This window comes from Cygnus atratus, chromosome 17 (genome assembly GCF_013377495.2).
Source record: "Cygnus atratus isolate AKBS03 ecotype Queensland, Australia chromosome 17, CAtr_DNAZoo_HiC_assembly, whole genome shotgun sequence".
In the NCBI taxonomy this organism is placed as follows: domain Eukaryota; kingdom Metazoa; phylum Chordata; class Aves; order Anseriformes; family Anatidae; genus Cygnus; species Cygnus atratus.
In genome coordinates, this window is record NC_066378.1 from 3,906,845 (window position 1) to 3,933,924 (window position 27,080).

The window sequence follows — 27,080 nt, forward strand, 5'->3', positions numbered from 1 at the left end:
CTCAAAACATGCTGCAGGAGCCAGCACTCAGGGCAGCACATGGTGAATCCGTCTGTCCCGGCAGAATTCTTCCCACCACACAACAGCATGCCACGAAGATACGCTCTGATTTGGTAGCAAACCTTCTATCTGTTTGCAGGTTGCATCGACTGGGTAAGGAAAAACAAACCAAAAACCAAAAAAAAAAAACCAGCACCACCAACAAAAGCAATTCCCTTGTGACAAGAACTACCAACCTGGGAACTCACAGCCCTCACAGCTTCGTGCCTGTCAAAAAAGTAGAAGAAAGACAGCGGCAGCAGATGGAGAGCCAAGGGTAAAGGAGATAGTGCAATTGGAAATGCTTAGAGAAGTACATTAGAGAAATACACATGTATAATTTAATTTGGAAAACATTTATTAGTTCAGGACCTTCTCTGTGGGAAGCAGAGCCGGGTGCTGTTGGTTTATGCTCCTTCAGTTGCGTTCACACAGCCGGCTCTCGCTCCGGATTCACCAGGAGCAGCAGCGCCTTTCCCCTAGATCAGGGCCCAAGGGCTCGCTCCCCCCGGCTCTCTAAAACCCCGTGGTGGAGATTGGAGGGGGGAAAATAGCCCCAAGAGGCCGGAGAGGAGCCAGGAGCTGTCTGTGGGAGCCCGGGGCAGGGGCCTGCAGGGCCCGGCAGCTCCGCGGGGCGGCAGCGGGGACGCGGAAGCGGAAGCGAGGGCGGCGGGGCCGGGGCCGGGACCGGGAGGGCGGTGGGTGCAGGGGGCTTCTGTGGGGGCCGGGGGGCGCCGGGGGGACCCTGCCGCTTGTCCCAGGGGGCGTGGGGGGGTCCCGGGCAGGGGCAGCTCCCCCCCCCCCCCCGGCGCCGTTGAAGGAGCAGCGGCGTGCGCCCTGCCGCACGGGGCCGTTGCCGTGGTCACGCTCCCCCGTGTTTTTTTTTTACCGCTCCGGATGAATTCTTTGCTGTTTTGTTTGCTTCTCCAGGTCCGGCACGCCGAGACTGGTTTCAGGGTGGGACTGAGCTGAGATCTCTGCAGGTAAAAGTCAGGCACCCTCCGAAATGGGAGGCTACGGGGGCAGTGGCCTGTGTACCTACATGCATCCTGCACAAGGCCCTGTTTGCATGGTTCCACATGGCCCCCTGGGACATCTCCAAGTTACTGCCCTGCAGACATCTGTAACCTCTCAGTAGGATGGGCTATGTGCATGCAGGAGGCAGAGAGCACCCACTGTCACTCCTCTCCCTGCTGGGGGGCTGCACAGGCTCCAGTCGGAGGGCTTGGGCTCCGGAGCTGGAGGGTTTGTCGTGCTGCCCGTGCAGCGGGCCCTGGTTGTCCCAGAGAAGAGTGGAGACTGGAGGCAGCCTCATCAGTGGGGCCATGCCGGCTCCGCTTTCCCAGGCCCAGTCTGCTACTGTAACGATCCTTCAGCAGGTCGCCACCAGAGCTAACTTGTTATTTTCTACTGAAGTCACATTTTTAACAGGCTGCTTTTGAAGCGCTCTGACAGTTAAGTTCTGCTGATGTTTTGACTGATGTAGTAGAACATTGTATGTATGGGTGTTTCAAAAGGCAGAACAAGCACTCAGCTTGCGAAGGCAGAATATGAGTGCTGCAGTGACAGATACCTGCCTGCTGAGCTTTTAGAGTGGCCAAGTCTTGCAGAGATATTAGGATATTGAATTGTAACACAATTCAAGGGTAGTTAAAAGTCGTCATTTACTGTCAGTGTTCTGAGATGCTAGTACATTGGATTAATGGAGGTTCTTACACTTCAGCTCAGAACCCAGGACTACTGATGATCCTGCTTTCCTGCCTAATGGTGTTCTGGCTTCAAAAGTACATATGCCAATCTGGCTTTTTTTTTGCTGTTTTAGGCCCTTAAAAATGGGGAACACAAGCAGCGAGCGAGCTGGACTGGAGCGTCATGGGCATAAAGCATCCCGAGGTGACAACTCAGGAGGAGCCATCAGTACGAAAGAGGGTGATAGACCAAAAATCTTAATGGATAGTCCTGAAGACACAGACTTGTTCCATTCAGAGGAAATGAAGGTATGGCTGGTTCTTGCCTTCTGACATTACTGGCTTGGGCACCCTGTCCAGCTGTAATGCCACACAGTTGTTAGCAACCTACAGTTATTCTGTAACCGAATTTACACACAAAATTGACTGCTTCCCTCGTTTCCCACACTAAGGAAAGATATACCATTGATATTCAAACAGATAAAATGTGTAATGTCTTGTTTTTCAGCAAGTATTAATTGTATAAAAAAAACCTCTCAGCTTTTGCCCAGCTAACTACAGTGACCCATATTCCTTCAAATCCTTAATGCTCTTGCAGTCACCCACAATGTTTAATTTATTATTTTCCATATTAAAAGATCTGTTAACTGCTTTTTTGCTCATTATTAGGTGATTGGTAGAAACTTTTTGCTGTGCAATGTGTTTCATGAGAATATCTAACAATAAATTACACTGTTAGATTTTTACTGTTGTACAAAGCCATATCCTGTAAACAACTTGTAACCTTTCTGGATCCAACTACAAATTTTGTGCCTACCACATTTGTGCAATCTAAATACTTAAGTGTATTTCTTCTTAACTATCTTTCTTTTATCTCTCTTCTTAACCTAAGTTAGGCTTCAGGGAGGGGGGTTATTTTGCCTTCCACTCTTTCTGTAAATTTGGAAAGCTTTAACAGCTTTGCAAAATCCTTGCAAATGAACAGTATCTAGAAATGCCCACTTTCTAATGTTCTTCTGACAAAAACTACATATAGACTTATACCTTAGAGAATCATGCCTAAGTGCAAAAATATGTGTAGTGAAATATCAGCTGTCGAAGGCTGCCAAGAAGGAATTCATATTGATTAAAATGTTGTGCTTGTAGGCTCCACTGGAGAAAGAGGAATTCCTAGCTTGGCAACAAGATCTGGAAGTGAGTGATAAAACCCCTACTCAAGCTCGACCAACAGTCTTTCGCTGGACTGGAGGAGGGAAAGAAGTTTATTTATCTGGGTCCTTCAACAACTGGAGTAAAATTCCTTTGACAAGGAGGTAATAAGCTTCTTTGATCAATGATATTCCCTGTGGACTGGGAAAGCTTAGAGAAGTGAGAAAGATAGTCAGCTGACTGGTATAGCACTTGGATATGGATCAGTATAGTGCTTACCACTTTGCTGCTTCTCTCCTGAAGCTCTTGGCAAGAATCTGAGTTTCTCTTCATTTTTTGACTTTTGAATGGCTGGGAATGACGGTTGGGTTGTGTGTCAATTTTAAGGAGAGGTTTGTTCTCCATTTGCTATGTTTGAATGACCCAAAACAGTTCTTGCTGCGCAGAGTCTGCTGTCTGGGATGGACTTGGGGTATGTAAAACGAGGCTTCTTTTAAGCAGTGTCTCTCATGGCACATATACTTTCTTGTCATATGATTGGTTTTTGTCCAGCTTTGGGACAGTTTGCTCTCCTGCCATTTTCTGGAGTTTCTCATCTCAGTGGGTGTTTGCTTGCATTGTAATTGTTGCAGAAGTGTCTTAATCTCTTAGGAAACTTGAGGGAGGAGCATGGTGGCCTGATGAAATAAATGGTATTGGATGGAAAAAAAGGGTACTGTAGCAGTATTGCAGTCATTCTCTAAGTAGAAAGCCTAGGAGATGGGAAATGGTGAAATCAATCTGGAAGAAGGCCAAAAACGGTTCTTCACAAAATCTGAAAAAAGCAGGTTCATCTCTTGTCAAGTTACATACTGTGGGGAAGGAGATATCTGAACCTCTTTAAAGGCTGAATAAAATATGTGTTACAGAATCAAATATGCTGAAGTAGAAGAGTTCATTGTGCTGCTTACTTGAACAGAAGTAAAGAGAAATACTGGCACTGCATGGCTTGTTTGAATTGCTCACATAGCATCAACTGTTTCTCAGCTTCTTTGAGATGCCTATAAAGAATCCTGAAGAATCAGGAAGTTCATAGCACGACAGTATGAAAATTGCTACGCAGCAGCTATTCTAACCCAAAATACCTCAGAAGTACTGAGTTGCTGCTTTCATCTTCCAGTTGCTGTTCATTCATTTCATTTCTGAAATGCAATATGTGATGACAAATACGGAAAGACAAGGCAATATAAGTAAGCTGATCTTGTTCCCTTAACAGGAGACTTGCAGATAAAATGAAGTCTTGGATACTAACGAGTAACACAAAGGTGTGAGAATGACTTTTTAAAAAGCCCAGTGCTAATAATTCCTGGATTTCAGGACTGTGGATGTTAATTTTGAATGTGTTGTCACAGAAGAAATTATTATTAACGTTAACTCTAGTTTGAGTATTTACCTTAGATTTTATCAGAGTCTCTTAAACGTGGTGTTGCCTTTTAAAGTTTTCACATATTAAGGAGATTTGTATTCTGTGTTACAATGTTTGTCATAGTTAATATGTTGATGCACTTTTCAGAGCATTTTAGGAGAGATTGTTTGTTTTAAATTCCAGTCACAACAACTTTGTAGCGATCCTGGACCTGCCAGAGGGAGAGCACCAATACAAGTTCTTTGTCGATGGGCAGTGGACACACGATCCTTCAGAGGTAATGCTTTCTTCAATTTGCTATATTTAATCATTGAGGCGTCTGAAGAGGAGAAACTGAGGGGTTTCTGCACCAGTAGCTGGTCTTTTCAGAGAGGAGGCATTTATTAACAGAAACGGATTGTTTAAGCTGCTGAGATAGTTCTGATCCCTGCTGGCCTAGGTGGTGGCATCAGACTGACAGCCTCAAAGGACAGGAGATTTTGTAACAAATGGGTGACAAGGTCTCTTGGGTCTTCATTTTTAAGAGATTGTGAGCTGTCCTTGTCTGGTCGCAAATCATCTTTTAAAGCACTATAGCACTGCTGACAGCCCAAATCCCCCTGTGCTACACTTGCTGTCTGTGCCAGAAAGTTGATCTTGCTGGTCTAGAACTTTCCATCATCCAGTAATTGTGCCAGTTGTGCCAAAACTTACCAGGCCCATTTCCTCTTCCTCCACTATAAAACGAGTGTTAACCCTGTCCCACCCAGCAGTCCCTACCTGCTTCAGAACTAATGCACAACTTCTGGTTGCAGTCTTCTTGCTGCTTTGGCAAACCTTGCAGAATTTACTTTACAGTAAAATTAGTTCTTAGAACCCTCTGCGCTGGACTCTAGTCCTAGCTTTAGCAGTACACCTGCAATACCAACCTTACCAGATACCAGCCTGGCTCTGAAAGGCCTGCAGAAGCTAAAAGTAAAGCCTAGCTCCTTCTGTCCTCGCTGTTAGCTTTAGCCCAAACCTAATCCCTGCCTTGTCTATAGCCAAAGAATCTCTCAAGAGTCATGTCGACCTAGCAGGTTCAACTGACATGAGTCCCTGTCTGGTTCTAAATCCTGCACCTGGCCCTTAACCTAACACTGAGCACTAGTGAGATCCTACCTTATCTGGTACCAGCCTATTTTAAAAAGCAAAATACTTCTTTCTTGTTAATGCTGATTGCATAGTTTTGAGAATTCTAATAGTCCTGCAAGCTTTTTTATTCTGACTTCTGTATCCTGTTTCTTCCCAGCCAGTAGTAACCAGCCAGCTAGGTACTGTCAACAACATCATCCAGGTGAAGAAAACTGACTTTGAAGTATTCGATGCTTTGATGGTGGACTCCCAGAAATGTTCAGACATGTCTGGTATGAGCAGTATAAAATAGTAATTTTATATCACACTTCTTAGAGCTGTTAAAACTTCTGTCTTCCTTTATGTCTGGAGTTAAAGCTCCAGTATAGATTAACCTCCCCTTTTGTCAGGCCCTCTGGACACAAAGAAAGAATGTGGAATGCACAAAAGAAGACACCTCTGACAGAGCAATAGAGCTCATAGTAGATCTGACTGAGGAGGAAGTCATGTGTGCTTAATAGCTGTTTGCCTGTGAAATGTGAAATGACTGTTTTTAGCATGCTCGGTAGTGCATCAGTCTGTACCTTACAACATCGAACCAATGTTGACAGCCTATATTGTTCCTAGTAACATCTTGCTCTGCTAAGGAGATGGGCTGAGGAGGTTACAAGTTGTGTGTCAAGAGGCAGAAATTAGGTACATCTTAGTAATGCTACTATGGGCTGAGGAATATCTCATATCCTATCAGTTTAGTATAAGTGATCCATATCTTAGATCAGAATACTATGAAAAAGTTATTTTAGTCTGATGTTTCAGGTTCTAGTATAACAGAAGAGAGGTAAGATTGAGCTTAATCATCTCTGAAATCAGCCTTGCCAGCTGTCCTTTGTAGACCTTTGGAGGGATAGAGACCGTGACTCTATTCAGTGTTCAGAAGATCTGTCCTTTGGGCCTGAGGCAGAAGATGCCTTTGGCTTGTTTTTGCTGTATACCACTTTGCCCTGGACAAAGCGTTTTTGGAGAAAGTGTAATTTGTGAGAGTTGGGCGGTACAAGAATCCAGGAGGAGATTCTAGTACTTGAAGCCCTACCGTGCCCCTGCACCACCCACGTGTTGTAAAAACCTTTCATTATTTTGCTTTAAATTCTGAAAAGCGCTTTCCATTAAGCTGTCCCTGCACTGCAGTAACACCTTTTACATGTGCGTTCCTTTGTGTTTGGTACTTCCCTTGCAGGTAACATTGTGGCTCAATGCTTAATATTAAGTGTTTGATGCAGAAGTGACAGGCAGAGATGACAGTGAAGGTCTGGAGTGCAGTAGGCGCTTAGAACTCAGCCGCCCAAATCTGCACAGCTAGTCTCAAAGCAGACAGGTTTTGGCCATCTTAAGTCACATCTTGGGCAGTGACCAATCCTGTTTTATTGCATCAACTGCTGCAGCTCATGTATTTACATGCCATTGATTTATTTTGGTCACGTGTTCCTGGATGTGCGAATCCACTTCATACCTGTAATGAGCAGATATTCTTACAGGCTATTTTAAGAGTAAATATTTAACATCTCTTTGGCAGAGTTGTCGAGTTCACCTCCAGGACCTTACCACCAGGAGCCCTATGTTTGTAAGGCAGAGGAACGCTTTAAATCTCCACCCATTCTTCCTCCACACCTGCTGCAGGTCATCCTGAATAAGGACACAGGCATTTCTGTAAGTACATCAGTCTGTTTTTCTGAATAAGGGCCTTAAGGGTGTGAATGGACAGGGAAAAATCTGGAAGACTGAAGGAAAAGCCTTACAGTGGTTGCCATGTTTGTAAGTTTCATATTATATTAAGACCAGGTGGATCCATCTGAAGCAACGTATCTTTCTACTTGACTTAAGAGAACTGGATTGCTGTTTTATGCCCCCAAACCCTAATCTTCCTACTGCAACACTACTTAAATGTCAGGAGCACATAAGAAGTAATTGAGATCTGTTTCATGATGGCAGTGAGGATTCAGAGGGTTTCACCCTGGAGGGATCTTGTATCATTCTGAAACTTTGTCTGCTTTTTTTTGATGGACTGTGTGCAAGAAGCAGTACGATGCATTTGAGCATGTGGCTAGTTGCAGATGGTGTTTATCACCCATCAGCTCTGACAAGTAAGCTGTGAGTTCTGTTATTTTCACACTGTCTCACTTTCTCTTTTTTCCAGTGTGATCCTGCTTTACTCCCTGAACCCAACCATGTCATGCTGAACCACCTCTATGCACTTTCTATCAAGGTGAGAGGCCAGGACACATACTTCACACTAGCAGGTTTTAGATAACTATATAATATGCTCACTTGTTTTCAATCTCCTGTAGGATGGAGTGATGGTGCTTAGTGCTACACATCGTTACAAGAAGAAGTACGTGACTACTTTGCTGTACAAGCCAATATGAACATCGTAGTACTTTGTGACCAAGTATTCTGGGCCAGTGCAGTCTCAGAAAAAAAATATGCTTCTCTTACCAAATGTATTCCTGCTCTGTGCTGTAGCAAATGAACTCTAAATTCATATTGTTTCTGAGACTTCCAAGTTCTCCTATATTTGCCTTATTTTCCCAGTCCCACCTTGGATGTTCTTGGAGACGGCAGCTCCATGGCAACGAGACTGATGGCAAAGGTGTCACTGTCCGTTGTCACTTCAGTTAAAAAACACACTGATTCAATAAGGCTGAGAAATGTAAGGGCAGCAACAGATTAAGGACCTTCAGAGAGCCAGACTATAAGAAATAAACAAGCCAGCCCAAAGTCTAGAGAGTTCAGGATTCTCGTGGAATCTTATCTGAGCTCAACATCAGCAAAAGCAAGCCCATGACTGCTTTCATAACTTATGTGCATCAAAGTCACAATTATTTCAGTAGCAGGTTTCACACTTGTATGGCTGAAATAAGGGTGAGGAGTGATAATTATTTTGTAGCGTCTTTTCTAGGCAAAATCATTGACACAATCACCTGCGCGTTCATTTTTATTTTACAGTAGATTGGGGTGCTCTCTTTCTACTGTGAATAGCTCTGTAGTTTTTCTCTTCATGAGAACTGAAATATAACTTTTCCCCTGTGGAATTTCTGTAATTGAAGCAGTTTCAGTTGTTTTTACTGGCTGGGTTTTTCTGTAAATCATAAATGTGTCTTGTAGTAATCTGCTTTTGCAACCACTTTCCCTTGCTGTCTGATAAATTCCTCAAGCTGGGTTAGGTAGCTGTAATGAAATCAGGATATTCCATTCAGGGATTAGTTCTTCAGTAACAGCTGCTGTCAGCCAACTCAAAGGTGACTGTAAGGTACCTGCATCCAAGTGGCCAAACTCCTGCTGTGAGTGGCTGTAATAATGCTGGATGCAGCAGCATTGCACCTCCTGTGCCCAGGGCTGGCGCTGGGCCTCCTTGTCAGCAGCACTGACCACAGGTATAAAATCCCTGGTACTTCTAAAGCCAGGGCTGTGGTAATTGCTGCAGATTTTATTCTATTTTCTCAGTGATTATAGTAATGCCAGGTTGCCTGTATGTGGTATTTACAGCCTGTTTAATCCCCAAATAAATGTAACACTAATGCAAAACTGCCTGCTCGCGTGCCTCGGGCCTGCCTGGAGAACCCATCCCAGGAGCTGACCTGCTGGGTCTGTTCCTGTTCAGGGCTGGTGCCTGAGTGCCTGTGCCAATGACAAGCAGCCCCAGTCCCACTGGGGGAAAGAGCACGTGGAACAAAGCAGGGGGGACAAAAGCCGCAGCAGCCAGCATTCAGTGGAACCACAGTGGAGGGTGGCTTGCCATCCTCCTCTCTGTTCATTAGCCTTGTTGCAATATTCTGAGTCGCTCAGTAGATCTGGGTCTAGTGCAATGGTTTTCTTGGAAAACTTTCTTCATTCTGTGCTATGGATGGTATTTAGTATTCTGAAATACGGAATTGCTTTTGTTTTCAGCCTCTTTAGAACCAAATAAAACATTTTCAAGAAAAGTGGATGGTGCTGTTATTAGCCTTCCCATTTCTGGTGACCTTAGCTTCTTTGAGTCGTTACTTGTTATAAGTGGTGATTAGCTGATTAGCGTTTTATGCCTTAGTGGAGTGGGCAAGCTTTTGTCCAGAGATGCAGCTTGGTCATTCACAGTTACTAAGTTGTTAAAAGATGTGTTAGTATGTATTTGTGATGCAACATTTACAGTCCGAGTATTTGTTACAGGCCCCAGTGATCAGGTCAGAAAAAAAAAATTTGATCTTGGCCTTAAGCCACCCCTTGCTGTTTTTGTTAAAGCAAACCGTTTGTTGTTCTGAGCCTTTCTCCTGGGCAGTGTGTAATGCAGGTGGGCTGGGGTTTGTGGTGTCAGAGGCACACCAGGTACAGCATTGGCTTCAGCTGTGCAATGGGACAGCCTGCATGTAAGTTTATTAGCATCAGACAATACTAAGTCTGGGAAGAGGCTGGGGGTTGCATGAGCGGAGCTGGTAGACGCATATGCTGTAGGTGTAGTCTGCCTGGGTGTAGAGGGGCCATGGAGCTCAAGCTAGTTAGGTCAGGGCTTAAAAAAAAAAATAAAAAATTGAAAGAACAGCAAAGGGCAATGGCAAGCAGGTTGAAACAATTCCAGTTAACTAATTTTAACAGGATCGCCTTTTGTTGAAATGTAAGCTCAGTCAAAACTGCCATTTTGTCATATGCAAGACAGCAGTATTTATGGCCATGGTTTCATTAGTTCTTGCTAACCTTTGTTTTTTTTCTAATTACATATCTGCATGACTCACTCCAGGCTTTTCATCAGTGCTGAGATGATGGAACGACAGGACAGAGCCAAACATTTTATAGAAAACTGTGCTTTGTTTTTTTAAATGTGCAGAATATAACAAGCTCTCAGAAGGCAAAGGGTACTTAGTACATGGGGTGCACCTGGCACCATTTTATTGCCTCCCCCCTACACACCCTCCCCCCCCCCCCAAAAAAAAAAAAAGCTTTGCTTGTGCCCTTCAGAACCCAGGGTGAAGGGCCCCAGGTGTTTTGTTTTTTTTTGACCAAGCAAGCAACCCAGCCCAGCCCACTGGGGGCTTGCAAGTGCAATTACTCTGTGAACACGTCCATCTGTGCTTGTTCTGGATGGGTGAGCACAGCCACCCAAAGGCTGGGGGCCAGTGGCGGGGGGGGCTCCCTCCCAACCACAAGGAAGAGGGTGGCAACGTGGTGTCCTCCAGCACCTGTGGCTTCACCGAACATCTCCCAGGAGCCACAGCCTTCCTCCAGGTGAGCCCCTGCCACACCTCAGCCCCCCAAAATCCCTTCCTCCTCAGCAGGAGGACTGAGGACTCAGGCCCGAGGGCTGACAGCAGAGGTAAGTGGTGGCGGGGTGATCTCTTTGAAGGTGGGGAGGGGGGTAGTTGTCTGCCTGAGAGGTGAATGAATTAGCTGATCACACATGCAGTCCCTTATTATAATGGGATGAATCAAATCCCTCTAAAGGCAAAAGCTGGATGAAGTGTTGGATTTATTAGCTCGCTTACATTCCCCACCCACCTCTCACAGTCTGTGCTGTTATGTTTATTCTTGGCTGTTGCTAGGAGAACACTTTTTTTTTTTAAGGTAGATGCAGAGCCTTTTGTTACTTTCATTCTGGGACTCTGGAGTAAGCCATTACATTCTATAAATAACAGGAACTCCCTTCCCCCACCCCCCTAAATTTCAGCATGACATGGGGTGGTTGTGCTGAAGTGGATTTGTGCAGGGTTCTTGATAATCAAAAGGCTCAATAAGTAATTTTTTTACTCCACCAGTTTCTGGATTATTTTAGCTTTGTTACAATTCTGATCATGCATCATAGGACTGCAACAATGAGCTTTAAATAAGTATTCTTTGTGCACAGTAAAATAGAAATAAAGGAACATTTAACAAGTTAGCATTTCATCATATACATCAGATAGTAGGCACAATAGATAAATCAAGCAGCTTGGTTTTTATGTAGAGCATTTTCATGAAGAATGTCATGTAGACCAAAATGTAATAGGAGCTATTAGTAACCCTCCCACACACCCTCCAACAAGCCCTTTATTGGGGGTAAGGGGGCGGCTATGTGCACAAAACCAAAAACACTGAACAGTAGGAGGACAAATTAAGTTACTGTAGGCAGCAGTGTGAATATTAAAAACCTCTTCCTGTGAAAGAATACTTCAGACCCTGTAAAAACTGGTTCAGTTAAAAATAGATGTATTTACATTTAAGTCTGATCTAGCAAGTTTTCCCAGCAGGTGTAAGTTAAGATGTACAGCAACTCTGCAGGTTGTACTCAATCTGAATTAGATTTGTGAATGTTTCTTTTTTTAAAAAGTTGCAGCTATTAGGCCTTAAAGCACCAGCATAATACAGCAGTGGGATGAGTAACTATCTGTCCCCTTTGCTACCAGTACTCTGCTGGGATAAATCCCAAAACCTGTCATTAGATCACACTATTGTTAATTAAGATGTTTTTTTTCCAGCTCAAAATGCACGGGTCATTTAGCAGGGCCACATTCTTTTCCCATATACTCACACGTGTCTTACCTCTACCCACATCACTAGTTTTGTACGTGAGGGCAGAATTTAGCTGTAGGTGTTCGCAGCTGACTGCTGCTAGAGTAAAAGAGTTGGAGAGATCCCTCTGTTTTAGTTCATGTGAACATGCTTTGCCTTTGTGAAGCCACTTATGCTACTAGTTCAGGGCATAACGACTATTAAAATGCTAAATAGTCACGGTTAGCTCTTTGGTAAGCTCTGACGCCTATAGATTACACAGCCTCAAATGCTGGGTGCAGTATTAGGATGGCTACGGGTTTCTCTGTGTAGAAGGAAGCGTTCATTTCACCATGCCAGTCAAGATAGTTATTTGTTTTATTTGGTTATTGTTCAACAACAAAGTTCAATACTTTCCAGATGGAGCTTTGAACTGTCCCTCTAGTTCCCTCCCTTATCAATAATAAAAAGGTAATGAAGAAAATTCCTGTACTTTTAGATACCTAAAACCTCATTTATGCTAACAAGCTTCAGTTGCAATTTAATGTTACAATATTTCTTCATGGGAGCTAGGAGGATTAAGCTGAGGCCCCTCCAGTGTCTGAAGATGGCTGTCCACAACCACCATTAAAACAAAAAAGCTAGTGTTGAAAAACACAGTTTACAATAAAAAAGTAGAAACCAATTCAATTCCCTTTTGTTACGAATATAAAGTTTCTTGTAAATATGTACAGTCCTTTGAGCTATTTCTATAGCAGGAAGCATTTCACGAACAAGACACAAGATATACACTTTCAGGACTCAACAAGCCCATTTCTGAGGTCTTGAAGATCTTCCATGAGATGCAAAGATTTAAAGACTGATCTCAGTGACCTTTCAAAATATTCAGACCAGAAGACAAAACTTTCAGCAAGTTTCCTGCCATATCATCTGACCTAAAATAACCCAACAGACAAGAGAACAGAATACAATATTCATGAAACCTGCCAAAGGACACTGACAAGGCATTTGACTTCTTAGGGATTTTTAGAACAGGTTAGCACGGGCTTGCAAGGGACTAGCAGAAGTTTAAGAGTGTGGCCAAGGGAAGATTGGATGCAGTTTTGCTCTTTCCAGTTGTAAAGAACATGGTTGTTCACTTCGAATGTTGCTATTGCAGACTGAATGGTCAAAAATCTGCTTTGAAAATCTTTTGCTCTCTGCTTCATGTTCACAGCAAAAGAGAATAGAAAGCAATAAATGGCTCGAGGTTAGATACGCGGAAGCGAAGGCGAAGGTGTGTTCAGTAACCGCTAAAGCTGTTCATTGTGAGTATCCTCTTGTGCCGTGACATTTGGTGCTTATTGTACGGCAAGTTACAGCTCACAGGGATGAGCCAGCTCTGGGCTGCTCCTCTCCCTGGGGAACGTGGGCTCCTCGTGGGCTTTGAGATGGGGCTGTGGTGTAATTTCTGAAAGGACTACGTTTAATGCTGAGAGGAGAACACAACTGTGACTAATTCTTGTCATAGAATAAGGCTTGTTAACTCTTCATTGCCAAATTTCCAGAGTAATTAACGATTATTTTGCAGCGTAATCTAGAGGTTTCAGTTAATTTACAAGTGAGGTACAATACACTACTCAGCAAAGCAACCTAAAAGGAGAGAGCAGCCAGTGATGGTGCAGCAGCATGCAGTGAACTGTCATGCAGAAGACCTGGATAAAGTCTTAACACCCCAGTAGCTTATAGATAATGCACTTTGTCTTGGGGTAGGGCACATGGGATCACAAAGCGGGGTTCTTCCCTCCCCAGAGCTGCTCTAGAGCAAGTTTAGTGAGAACAAAATAACTCTCAGAAGTGGCAGGTGAACAGACTACAAAAGTAATTTTTTTGTGTTCTGTAAAGAATATCCAATCACACCTTCTATTGAACGACCTTGGCCCTTCTGTTTCCAGGCCACCAGGAATTCCCAGCACATCTCAGAACTATGATCAATTATCTGGTAAGGGGTGCTAACCACATTGAAGATCTGGGGTGGGACTCTAGTCCCATTTAATTTCCTTGATGAAGCACTAGGGACTAAAGTGAATACAAAAAGTTCATGAACTGCTTGAAAGAGTAACAGTAGTACAAAGTGCAAAAACAGGAGTGCAGGAAAGTGCAGAGAAATTAACTGAGATGCGAACAATCTTCAGAAGTGTCACATCTCCTGATGCGGAGCTAGCTTTGGCCCAGAAATGCTGTTTGGTAACTGGGCAGCAGACATGGAGTGCATATACTCAGTATATTTCCTTTTTTCTTTTTTTTTTTTTTTCCTGCAGGTCAAGATGAATAACTTTGTCTAGCTGAGACTTACACTGAAGACTGGTCCCAGACCTGGCAGGGAAATAAAATGACAGTTAACGTTGCACATATTTTTCTCATATATGCACAGGTGCCAGAAGCAGTACATCAGCTAACTACTGCTGAACAAGTGCTGCATGCCTACTTGCTTCTAGGTGGCATCATTCTTAAACCACTGACAACAGCAAGTATCAGCGCCACCCTGATCACAGCAGGCTCCCGCATTCCTTTCTCCAGAAATGACCTCCCCCTCAAGTCCTCAGTAACTCAATTTATGTTAGTAAATGCACCTGCACTTTCACATCTGAAGGACTTTAGCCTGTTCAAGGGCCAAGCTGCTTTTGCAATTACAGAACTAGCACACAGGAGGGTGTTCACAGGGCCAGCGAGCTGCACAACTTGTGTGTGCTATGTTTTGACAGAAATGAAGTGGGGTGAGATTTGATTTGCTCTTATACTTTACAGTCACCAGCCCTTCTGAAGTCCATGTCTTTTCACAAGAACAGAGAAGTTTCCAAGCTCCCGACTTACCTTGTTGACTTGAGCAAGAGGAGTTCTGGCACCACTCACGGGCATTCGTCCTCGGCTGCTCTCATCAAACAGTCTTCCAGGGGACCTTTCTCTGCGGGTGCTCAGAAGCCGGCCTGGAGATTTCTCCCTCTCCAGTGGTCGCCCAGGTGACTTGTCCCTCCGCAGCTCTGTCCTTCCCTCACGGTACCGATGTGGTGTGCTTGGTTCTCGAGGGTGGCTTGGACCTTCTGGTGGTCCTGGGCTTGATGCAACCCGCTTGGTTATGTGCTCGTTGTATGTGGGCGGACCTCTCTTGTTAGGGCTACTGTCATTCAAAAATAATGGACGCGAACAGCTGAGCAACAAAAACCTCACGTTAAATTTTCTTTTAGCAAAAATAAAGCTTTATCCTAACAGCCAGCAGTGTTTATGTGAAAAATCATCACACCTCCCTAGGCCAAGCTGAAAAGTGCAAAGAAGCTTTGATAGCTGAGCACTCCTTACATTAGCGACACTGGTAGGGTGCCTTAATAAATTGCTAACGTAAATCATGTGCATGTAACACGCCACAAAACTACATGTTTTTATGTACATAAGTAGCATAATTTTCCATATAAAAGTGCACTAAAATTTGATGTATTCATCTTCACATACAAAATTTGTCACTAGCTCCAGGATGCTAGGCCAAGTTAAGGTGAGCTACAAGCCTCTGTTCCACAGCTTTCAATGCACAGCAGCACTACCAACCGCAGTATTTATGCACTTAGCTGAAGTATCTGCTCTGCTGAACACTGTCTCCTTAAGACATCCATGCTCTTTTAAGAGGAAGGGGCTCTTGATTTAAAGATTCTTAAAGTCGATTTTTAGCATCACATCAGTATCATCTAAGGTCACCAAGTTTTGAAGTCGCAGTGGACCAACATTAACAGCTGAAGATCACAAAATATCTTTTACTTGGGTTTGTGGAAGAGATTACCCGCATGCTCCTACAGAGTTAATGTTTCTTAGTGCTCTGGATTCTAAAAGACAAGCGACTCCAGTCCTTGTTCCATTCCAGAATTACAACAACTCCAAGAATGGAAAGAGGCCGAACATTTGGGGGTAAAAGCCCTCTGGATTGAGTTTGCTTACACAAGGACTGTAACACACTGACTTTTTCATACCTGCGTGTAGCAGAAGATCCTCTGTGATGCTCATTGTTGGTCTCCTTCACCAGATTGCCCTTACAGCAAATCACTCTTAATTTGTCTTGGTAGGAGGAGGCCAAGTAGATAGCTCCAGATGAAATTGCAGGCCCTAGGTACCGTGGATTTGGTATCTCCAAGTGGGCTCGTGCAGGAGTTCTGGGTAAAATTGCAGGAAGAAGTCTTTACGATGACAACTCTGCACATTTTCCTGGGAAGTACACATATTCTTCAGCACATACTGTTCAAAATAATGAAAAAAAGAACTACTTACCCTAGAGAAGCTCGTGCCTGAATCTCTATCACTTCAAGGGAATTGAAGTGGGTCACAAAGAGATAGGGCTCCCTGTAGGCTGAAGGAACATCACAGAAACAAGTAAAGCACAATGTAAAATTCTCTATTAGAAACTTCTAAAAAGCATCAGTGAACACAACAGAACTCTGCAGCCCACTGGAGAAAAAACAGGAAAACTAGGTTTCCTGTAATACAACAGACAATACTACTAAATAGAGAGATAGAAGCTTAGAGAATTGCTCTGAAACTACCTGCATCCCAACAATTTTACTAACTGAAGTATTATGAATTAGGCATTAAAGTGCGCTATTAACTGCACAAAATCCATTAGGTAGAGCGAAAGGCCTGAAGGATCCGCACTGGAATGATACATTCTTGACTATTTCAGAAACTTTCAAGCATCATTAAAAATTCCACTAGCCAGTTTAGTCACTGTCAGACTAGGAACATTAAGGAAATACATAACTTAGGTTTACTTTTCCCTAATTGTTTACACCTCAGGTGGTCTGCCATTAGGATTTATAACAATCTTAAAAATTTCCATAGCTTCTGGGAGCACTGGAAGAGGGAAGAAGAAAGAGAACTGCTGAGGGTGCAGAATGCCTTTCCCATGGGAGCGTTTTCTTGTTTCAGTAACGTCCATAATCCCAGCGAATGTCCCTCTACACCTACCAAAAGCTAAAGGCAAGCGATTCCATTTCAGGTCATCCGTCCTACTGCGTCTTCCATAGGAATCCACAAAGACCCCGAATTCTGCCAAGAAAAGTAGTGTTATGTCATAAGCAAGTGTCTGGGTATTGACTCACAGTGAGAAGGTGCTCACTGTCTTGCATGTCCTACAGTGCCTTGACATTGCATTGTCTAGATTTAGGAGAACTTGCAGTACCAAAAGGTACTTAACTTCTAGATCTGTTTATACCAATTAAGGTAACGTCATTATTTCATCTGTTTTTACAGCTGGGAAAACTATGAAACTCCTACTGTAACTCGCTCAGAATTGCTACTACTGGGCTTTTGAAGACTTCCTGTGCATTTCCAGGACACTATCCTAGAGAGCCAATAAAAGCAGCTATATGAAAAAACAACGCACCCTCTTTTTATCAGCACAAGAAAATTAAAAAGGTCTCATGTATATATATGGAAACCAGACAAGAATTCCAAAGTTTGAAAACCCCCTAATGTTTTATCAGGCTGATCAAACACCTGTCTGCACTGAACACTGACTACAATCCCTTCTTTTTTGGGCACAGAAGACTATTTGTGGTAACTGATCCACAGGCACAGAGCACTTTTAAGTCAGAATCAAGCTGATCAAAAGTGCTTCAGCAGACTGGATCAGGAATGGTTATTGTAGCACCAGCATCCTGTGCATCTTACTGTTTAAATCACGGGAAGTAAACTGTTCAGCTTTCTATTCCAACAGTACCTTCTGACAGTTCACAAACCAAGAGCAGGTGTAGTACAATCATACAACACACTTACCATGGAAACACAGCAGATATTCCTCCCTCTGCCCCGTTGGGTTCACCTGGATGATACTGACTGGGAAACTGTTGGTGGATGCAGCAAACACAGCAGAGGCCAAAGTATGATCATTTTTATCCAGAAACTCTGCAAAGAGAATGGGACAACCAGCTTGATCAGCACCCTTTTTTCCCCCCCAAAGCAGTACTTCCATCTCCACCAAAAGAATCTGTGGAGCCATTTGGTGCATTCCTTAGGAAATGCCTCCTACCCTCCAGCGTATACTGTTTCATCTCAATTTCATAGAATTTGTTGGTTCCAATGATGATGCTGTAAGTGGTCAAATGTATGCAGCTGCAAGGCTCTGAGGTTTCAATCTCCTGGAAAAGAGGAAAGTATAGGCCAATATTAGTTCCCTGTAATTCTTTACAGCTATTAATTATTCTGGAAGATTATACATTGCTACACTTATAAAACAGACAGTCAGCAACCCCAAAGTCATTAACCATCTCTCAAAAACATGGAAAAGTAATGGTTAGAAGGAAATGTTTTTATTTTGTTGCAAGTGACATTTGCTTGAATATAGAATTGTAGGTCAGCTCAACTCTGGGTGCTAACCTTACTGAGAAACTCTTCCTTTCTTGAAGATGCACCATCCTGGAAGACATTCTGCTGTGTAGCTCAGTTTTCTGTAGCAGCAGACTGCTTATTTATAGCAGACCACAGCCACACCGACAACTGCACATCTGAACAGTGTGTCTGGAGATGACGTATGAGCAGGACTGAGCAGTTAAGAGTTCAATCAGAGAGATGTCACTGTGAAGTATATCAGTTAAATTTGCCCCAACTCCTGAATAGCTGTGCTAAAACAATCACTTCCTAGCCTGGAAGTCGCTAAGATTCAGAGCAGCTGCTAGAAAGGCAGACAGAAGATCCTAAGACAACTGCAGTAGGATTGACCCAATCAAGTCCCAAACTCTTACAACACAAGGAACAAAACTCTTGTCAGTAGTCATGCCCACCACTGTGATTTGCCCAACAGAAAGAATCAGCTCACTAATGCATCTCTGCTGTGAACGTGACTAAGAAATTAGCTCAATGGCTCATTAAAGATGACAACGACAAACATACACAGTCTTCCTTCCTTCCTTGTGCAAAGTAACACAGTACATTGTCCACCAAGATTTGCATTATGACTGAATACCTAGAAAAGCTCTGCAGGCTAGACTGACAACACAGACTTTAAGATCTTCTGAGGATAAGGCTCCTTGCATAACCCACATTTGCTCCCCAAGCTGCTTCAATTAATCCATAACAGTCCCTGATGGAAAGGTCTCAGAAAACAGAATCCCTTCATGAAAGTTGCCGTTCTCTTTTCTACAATAAAGTGTGGCTACTGCCACATTCATTGGGATTTCATTGGATCACAGAACTGATGTGGTTATAAATTAGGACGTTCTAACATCTGTACATTCCAGCCCACCATTTTACCATGAAACCCTATAGCAATCAGTTTGATTTGCCTCCATCCTAAGCTGTAAAGATCACTTCAAATATTTGTCTCCAGAGTCATGGATTTGATCTAGACTTCTTTGATCTCTACTGTCTATTGTTTACCCTACTTTATCTGGAAATTTAGTTGGCAGCACAGAAGAGCATATTCTGGGCTTGCTGCCATCTTGTTAGGATCTAAATTAGGTTGTCTGGATCAGTGAAGATAAGGAAAACCTGTCTTCTAAAGCACGCCTTTGCACATTCTTTCTGTAAGCCCTTGTCAAGGCACTCCGCACCATGGAGAAGCTGAATGGCAGCACTAGCAGAGTGGTGGCTGTGCATCTTCAGAGTTTCCTGTCAGCTCATACTCCATTGTGAGCAGGACTTGATATCCGCTACAAAGCTTGTACACATTCCAAGTTTGCTGTTATCCTCGTTGTCTGTGCCAAGATCTTCTCCAACAAATGTATCTTAACTTCACAGGAGGCCAGCGCAAAGAATGTGTGCCTGCAGCTGGCGGTCTGAAGGAGTTGCAGTGGATCTGCTTTTCATATCCACGCTTAGCAGAATGAAGCAATACGTGTGCCAGTACCATGCAGTACCAGTGGTGCAGGCAGACATGCTTCCACGCACAGGAGGTGTACACACAGCTGTGTAAGGTCTGTATCTTACTGCCTTGTTGGCTGGCCAGAAGAAAGGATGCGTGTATCAGGGCAAGTATAGCAAACAGCTGCCTGTCCTGTGATGGGATAATACCAAATACACTTTGATTTCCCTCAGAACAGTAAACAAATTCAGATACCTATTGCTTCTTTAATTGCAAAGAAGAGAGGTCATTTGTTGAGGATTTCTCCAAAGGGAATAAAGGTGAAAGAACACTGCTGGATAACTAAGAAGAAAGCCTTTCTTGGGTAAATAAGCAGGGGTACAATTACAGCTGTGTCCGGTATCTCAAAAAATCCCAATTCCCTGTTCTGCATCTCTCCAAATATGCCAACCCTTGGTGTAGGAACTTGCTGCCTGCTTTCTTTTTAGTCTGTGCACATTGCAGTTTGCTATCATTTTAGCTGGAAAGCAAATGTCCTTATGGATACACAAAAAGTTTAAGGTGTTCACTCCAGAGCAAAGCAAAGTCTTAGTGCAGGGTGTCAATTGCCTTAGCTACTGAAGAGCATTACTAAGCTTACCTTTCTGATGCAGAACTTGTTCAAGCTCTCGTTATATCGCAGAACAACCACTTTATTGGGCATGGCTGCACAGATACAAAGACCATTCTCGACCTGTAGGGAAGTTTACAGGCAAAGTTTAGGGTGGTAATGGAGTAAATTCTAATGCTGAGTGTATGGAACAGATCCAAATTTCTCTCAACACAAAAAGAAGTTTGCAGAGTAGTAAGGTAGTATAGGTGAAATAATGAAAAGCCTCTTCAAACTCAGAATGTAAATTCGAACTGCTGCTATCATTTCTTTTATACTTGAAAAAAGTTAATAAAAATCAGAAGTTTCTCCACAGAAAAATGTTTCATTAAAAGGAATAAAACTGACAAAAGTTAGGTTTAATTTTACCCCCTCAAGCTGTTATCTTAAACATCTCTTTGAACTGAATGATGTTTCATTTGTTATCAAAGTAGTCTGCAGAATTAATTGTTAATGAGATGATTTTTTTATTTTTATTTTTTACTGTGGCTAGATGTTCCATAATGAAACTGGGAATTAGCAGAAATATCAAACGTTATCAACTGACACAAGCACGTAAATAAATTTGCTAACCTGGAAACTGTTACATGACATTCAAGAACAAATAGCGGATGAATTTCACTAAGTATAAATCTTAAAATTGAAGTCAACTGTGAGGAGACATGCTATGCTTTGCTGGATTTCTTATTATGTAGAAGTTCAGGATATACCATCATGCCATCCTGACTGAATTTATTTGTATTTGTAGTAGATCCTCCAAATTGGCTCCAGCTCAGTCTCTTTTCCATCTGTACTCGTCTTATTTCAAGGAAAAGATTTAAAACAGGAATACAGACTTTGGATTTGTTGCCAGTGAAATAAAGATTCTGATTTGATTAATATTAAACTTGGTATAGACTAAAGAGTGGTCTGGGAGCAGGAGGGAACTCTATCCTACCTTGCCAGCAGCAAAAAGGTGACATCCTTTGACAGCCTCAAAGACATTTGGTGAGATATCAGGCTGGGCTGGGAGGTGAGACTGGGCTAGCGATTGCTTCACTTTTTTTACATCCACGAGACACAGAGCCCTTTCTTCTCCTGCAGACAAAAGCGGTTACATTTTGTCAAGGGAAAGCTCCCTGTTCTCTACAGGTCTGTTCTGTTACCTAAGCAGCAGCTTATCATTACAGGCTGTTACCACAGTAACAGCCACAATGTACCATGTACAATTCATTTAATATAATTCTTATTAAAAGTGAAACAGAAAACTTAAAAAAAAAAAAAAAAAAAAAAAAAACCACACCACACAACCAGCAGTAAATCCACAGGGATAACAACCATGGATTATTAGTGTTGCTAAGGTCTGGTAGAACATCATTAATAATGACCTCATTAGGACACTACCCAAAATTAGCCAGGAAGTTTTTTTTTTATTCTTTAGAACTCCTTAAAGCGAAAGGTTCGTTAACCTTTCTGTGCCAACATAACTGGCAGTGGGTTTCCAAGTGCTCCAATAAATTGCATTACAGACCAAGCCTGATTCGTCTCAAGAAGCCTAGGGACTCAGTAACACAGCCTTCTCCTAAAAGGAGAGAATGCTGGTGTTCTTTCATAAGGCAATCTTAAACAAGCACTTTAACACGTCCCCATTTTGTTACGTGCATCAGTGTTTAGAGCAAGAAAGGTTGAAAGTCGTTGTTGGCCCTAGGCCACAGAGATCACACGATGGTCCTCAGTTTGTTGACTATGTTAAAAAGATGGTATGTACGGATTAGGAAGGAACGTGCTCAGTAACTAGCTCAACACTTTATAAACTTGCATTGGGCTGTTTGCTCTAGGATGTAGTCAGAGACCCTTCTCAAGCCTCCACCACTTTTCTGTGGAGCCCCAGAGAGGACACGAGCACTCCAGGCAGGTTCTGCTCCTCCTTTACTGCAGCTGCTCTGCAGTGTCTCCTCCTCCTGTATAGCAGGGGAAAGAGGAACAGGCTGATTTTATTTCTGAACTGCAAAGGGCTCAGAATGGCTACCCAGTTCCATCTGATTTCAGCCTAGCTGAATTACCTAGCTGCTCCACTCACTTGCCTATGAAAGTCATATGAAAAGGAGAAAATAACAAAATGGGTAACTGCGGCTTAAACCCATGGACACCAAGAGTGCTAAGATAAAGAAAACAGGGACACGTTTTGGAACTAAAACCAATGAAGACTGACCTCTTTACAAATCAAAGCTGGAAACTTTTTATCTCTGTTCCTCACTCCCTCAACTTTGGAAATCAAGAAATCGCTTTCTGTCACTTGGAGGGTTAACTAAGCCTTCAATCAGATATTCATTTACATCAGACAATGCTGCGTTAAGCACAGTAATTGATTCCTGATAATATGCTGATTTAAATAAATGCATAAATAAAAACTCTGTAATTAATCTAAAGGAAGGGCGGTGAGTTTCCTCCTACCAATACAACACAATTACCACAAAGTTACTGCAGGCATATATGGCAGCAGATAGCCCCCTACCTGCTATCATGAGTAGCTTCTCCAGATCCTTGATGAGGTGAATTTGGAAGACAGCACCCACTCCTGGGATGTGCGTTAAGGAATTCTTTAATACATTCAGGGCATAGAGACCTTCCTCTGCACCCACAAGTACTACCTACAGTGAAAACAGGAAAAAAAGAAAAATAGCACATGTGGTGAACAAGGAATGCTCCAAGAGCAAGCTTGAATAATTTCATTTACCAGTGAAGAGGAAAAAAACAAATCAATAACCAAGTATACAATTACACACACACATGTTAAGATACAATTTTCATGAAAGAACAATAAAATATTCAGTAAGGTTCAACTGACCATTGTCATTACCTGGTCACTAAAGGGCATTGTGCAATTTATATCCAAACGGTCTTCACCTTCTAGCTTCAGCAGGGAGTTTCCAAGCAATTTCTGCAAATGACAGAAAGAATTTTTTTTTGTTGAGTTCATCTTGATCTCTTTCTCTACTAGTATTTTAACAATGTAAAGTCATCATTTCAGATGGGAGAAAAGTTTAGCACAGATTTCCTTTTCTGAGAAAGCTAAAAGTTGCAGGGTTTCCTCCTACAAAAGAATTAGTATACTTTCATCTACATGAAATACAATTAGAATTAACCTAAACTCAGACAGAACCTATTGTTGTCCCTATCCTTTCCATTTCCCTCCATCTCCTGTAATGGAGCAGTGACATTTTTCGAGAAGGACTAAAAAAAAAAGTCCAAATGTCAGTGGGAGCTTATATATTTTCTCAGAGACGGAAGAAATGTTAGCATGAGAGACGATTTCCCCCTCGTCAGACATTCACTACCTCCAGAGCTAACATTTTAACATATAATGCCATAGAATCAATTCTCCCTTTATCAGAAAATAAAGGGTTATCAGTACAACAGTGTTAAAAAAGGCTATCCAGAGACAAAACAACTCAATTTAACCTCTTATTCTTATCAGAAATAAAACTAAAAGTAAAAAACAAACACAGACTTCCCCCCCAAGAAACAAAAGGAAATCCCATCTCCCTAAGAATGGAAGAAGGAGCTTTTTGTTTTTTTCTTTCAAGGTTTGCTCATTCCATGTGGTACATTAGAGGATTAGATTTAAACCACATCCTAACTCCTAACTGCTGTTTCTTCCTTCTGTTTGCTGGAATTAGAGATCATTTTGGGGTCCTCTTACTATATGCCCCAACTCTAACGAAGGCTATTGTAATATAAAACTTCAGTCTCACAAGGAACTAGTTCCTGTTACTCATACTGTCCATCTCAAGGCAGAAATAACTTACCTTCAGTTAAACCTCAGTGTCTCAAATACCAAAAAAAAATATTTTTCAAACACTCTGCTCCCTCCCAGAATATTTTATTATTAAAAGAAACTTTTATACTCACAGCATCAGCCTCAGCTTTTTCTCTGGAAACTCTCCCACCTGCCACTATTGATTCCAGTGCTGTGACCCAGCGCTGTTTGTCAGGGAAGCTGGGTGCTAACAGGTAGAGTGTTCTACCAGGCCAGCAAGTGGTGTGTGGATGAGACTCCAATTTTAGGATATATGGCACATCTGAGATGTTGTATAGATAGAATAAGACTTAGATTAGTTTTCAGAATATTGTCAGTGGACTTATATCAACACCTTTCAGTGTCATTGGAGAGAAGTTGTATTTAGCAGGATGTGTTACCATGGCAATTTATACATAGGTTTCTCCTTTACAGGTCCTGCATAGGCTAGCCACTTAAAGCTAAGTAGTAGATAGAGGTATGCAAACCATACTTACAAGGCTGTCTCTAATAAATAAGAATCATTTCTTGTCTTTTATTCAAAAGAGAAACATTATGGGAAAGCAGTACAAAACCAGCCACTCAACTAAAGTTTTCCCTGTACTGTTCAAGAAAAATCTATAAAAATTGCTTGTGGAAACCTTTGTTTTTAACAGTCTGTATCCTTTAATGGCGAAGTCAAGACATACATAATCTTTTCATCAGTTCTATTGAATACATACAAATCAAAACATTAACATTTTTTAATAATGAGACTGTATATACACCCCACAGTGTTTCTAAGTTAATAGCTTTCTGGTTAGAGTACAATGGTGGCATGAATTACAAAATTTCACACTTCATAGCGAGCACTGAGCAAAGAAATTTGAAATAAACCAAGTATGCCTTTAAGTATGTTACAAAATACTAATATTCACTTCCACTTGGCTTGATGGTTATCTTATTCACAGCTCAAGTACCATGACAGAAGCAACGGCCTGTGTATCTAGATGACTAACCTATTCACCTAATTCAGAGAGAGGTAACCTCATAATTGCACGGTTACAAAATAAAAGTTAAAGAGAGAAAAATCTGTTCAGCCAAACAGAATGCCAACTGATGTCAAGCCAGATGAAATCCATTTGACCTCATGTACATAGATTCTCACCTGTCTTTGCTGTATTGGTAAGTTCAGTAGCTCCTACAGCTCCATGAACAGTTACGTCACCGTCAGGAAGGCAGAGTTCAAATTCTTCCAGAGGCCTCTGTCCAGCTGCAGAGAGAACGGGGAGATGGACTAAGAAGAGCAAATAAGTAGTGAGAAAATACCTGTGATAGCAAAATGAAGCGCATACACCCTGGATATTTCCCAGCTGGACTGTAGTGACATACCAGCCAATAAAACCATTAGGGATCTAAAAAAAAATCAACTATGTTGCCTTATTACAAAGGAGTAACTTAATTAGGTATAGCCACAGCAAACAATCCTTAGGCCTCTCCAAACAATATCTGAATATTGAAAGAAAAATTGTTCTTCCTAGAAATGCTGTTACCTTCTCTTGCTTCTGCATCATAAATGAGCACTTTTGTTCCTTCCAGGACAATATACTTCCTGTCCCAGCCCTGCTGCCCACGTTTATTATTCCTGAAGAAAATAAGCACAAAATCGCATTGGATTTTCTACCTGGATTATGAACAAAACAAACATGCAAATTGTAGGAAGAGATTTCAGTGATAGTAAGAAACTGTAATGGGCATGTACCAATTATCACCTCACATGAGCCAGGATAATATATAAAACTTTTCCAAATGTTTCAGCACCTGATATGGTACCAAGATTCATGTTTATACCTTGGCACTTTCATCCACCCTTCAAGACGTAGACTGCTGCTTGGCTCCTTCAGCTGCAGACCGGGAGAATTCATTTTATCCCGGCAGAATGCTTCAGAGAAGTGTGTGGCATATTCTGCTGGCAGTCCACAAGTAGCTGGCAAGCAAGTTGAGCATTTTGGGTGACACATCACCTGGCATTCTGACAGAAGGACAGAGAAAAACTTATGTAAAACGACAAAAAAAGCACGGCGCAGTTGCTTCAACTTCTAATGCACAACCCCCAGCTTTTGTAAGAATTTCCTTCTACTCTAAACCATCAGATGTTTTCTAATGTAGAATGTTTGCACCAGGAAGTTTCAAAATCTTCATGCTTGGTCGTTTATTAAACTTTCACTGAAAATCTATTCTAGACAGCTGATCCTTTTTCATTCTACTGCCATGTTACACTCTGTTCGCGCACACGCTCTGCTCTTACCAAGACATTTAGATGCTTGCCGTCCAAAGTGCACAGTATCCAGACATACCGCACATTTTGTTGCTCTCATATTTAGCCCCACATTAAAACGATGTGGGATATTGTGATGCATTCGCTCTTTCAGGCGCCGACTGTACTCTGAAAGGGACAATATCTATTATCAGGATTCAAACTGTAACAGGGATGAAAATTATAGTAGGTTCGGGCATTTTAAAGCCAAAGGAATTAAAAAGTGATAGAATATCCCTATCAAAGCCCCAATGAACATAGACACTGTCTATTTTCCTTTGCAATCTGCAAATCTTAAACTACATCTCCACCTCAGTAACTACCTTATACAGGTGCACAGAATGGACCATTCTCAAGTGGCACATAGAGCTGAAACTGCTACTGCTTGGTGTAGCAAGATTATGCCAATCAATCCAACTGAATTTCAAGTCTGCACTTAACTGCAATTCTTATAATGTGCTAGACTAATCACAATTTTGCTTATAGATAACAAACCCTTCAGCACCTATACTTTTGTAGTCAATACACAGCAGGCCGTTTCCATACAGCCTTCATACTAACCATCAGTGCCAGCATATCTTAAAGCATACCTAAAATACCTGTTAGTGGATCTATTCTGTATTTTTGGTCATTAAGGAATAGAGTTAATCCTTCAAGGCATGCTCTTTTACTGAATAAC

General features: G+C 42.2%; 2 protein-coding genes across 4 annotated transcripts in view; one reads left to right on the forward strand and one right to left on the reverse strand.

Annotated features, from left to right (window-relative positions):
* Window positions 1–667: 667 nt before the first annotated feature.
* On the forward strand, window positions 668–9,353 carry PRKAB1 (protein kinase AMP-activated non-catalytic subunit beta 1). Its single transcript, XM_035556790.2, has 9 exons — window positions 668–737; window positions 970–1,022; window positions 1,862–2,036; window positions 2,874–3,040; window positions 4,465–4,558; window positions 5,552–5,666; window positions 6,944–7,077; window positions 7,565–7,633; window positions 7,716–9,353. The coding sequence occupies exons 3-9, from the start codon at window positions 1,872–1,874 to the stop codon at window positions 7,791–7,793; spliced, it is 822 nt and encodes a 273-aa protein (XP_035412683.1). The 5' UTR covers window positions 668–737; window positions 970–1,022; window positions 1,862–1,871; the 3' UTR covers window positions 7,794–9,353.
* Window positions 9,354–11,155: 1,802 nt separating this feature from the next.
* Window positions 11,156–27,080, reverse strand: part of CIT (citron rho-interacting serine/threonine kinase) — a 74,630-nt gene continuing 58,705 nt past the window's right edge. For 2 of the 3 annotated variants that reach the window (XM_035556789.2, XM_035556788.2), the window contains exons 32-47: window positions 26,393–26,530; window positions 25,936–26,116; window positions 25,638–25,729; window positions 25,253–25,357; window positions 24,219–24,388; window positions 23,167–23,247; window positions 22,822–22,957; window positions 21,265–21,404; window positions 20,319–20,411; window positions 17,909–18,017; window positions 17,656–17,784; window positions 16,846–16,926; window positions 16,153–16,231; window positions 15,858–16,037; window positions 14,716–15,019; window positions 11,785–14,217 (exon numbers count right to left, since the gene is read on the reverse strand). In XM_035556789.2, the coding sequence (XP_035412682.1) occupies window positions 14,194–14,217; window positions 14,716–15,019; window positions 15,858–16,037; window positions 16,153–16,231; window positions 16,846–16,926; window positions 17,656–17,784; window positions 17,909–18,017; window positions 20,319–20,411; window positions 21,265–21,404; window positions 22,822–22,957; window positions 23,167–23,247; window positions 24,219–24,388; window positions 25,253–25,357; window positions 25,638–25,729; window positions 25,936–26,116; window positions 26,393–26,530 (2,042 nt within the window). In that variant the 3' untranslated portion in view covers window positions 11,785–14,193. Of the gene's footprint in view, window positions 14,218–14,715; window positions 15,050–15,857; window positions 16,038–16,152; window positions 16,232–16,845; window positions 16,927–17,655; window positions 17,785–17,908; window positions 18,018–20,318; window positions 20,412–21,264; window positions 21,405–22,821; window positions 22,958–23,166; window positions 23,248–24,218; window positions 24,389–25,252; window positions 25,358–25,637; window positions 25,730–25,935; window positions 26,117–26,392; window positions 26,531–27,080 lie in introns of all 3 variants that reach the window. The other variant, XM_035556787.2, reaches the window with a different exon arrangement.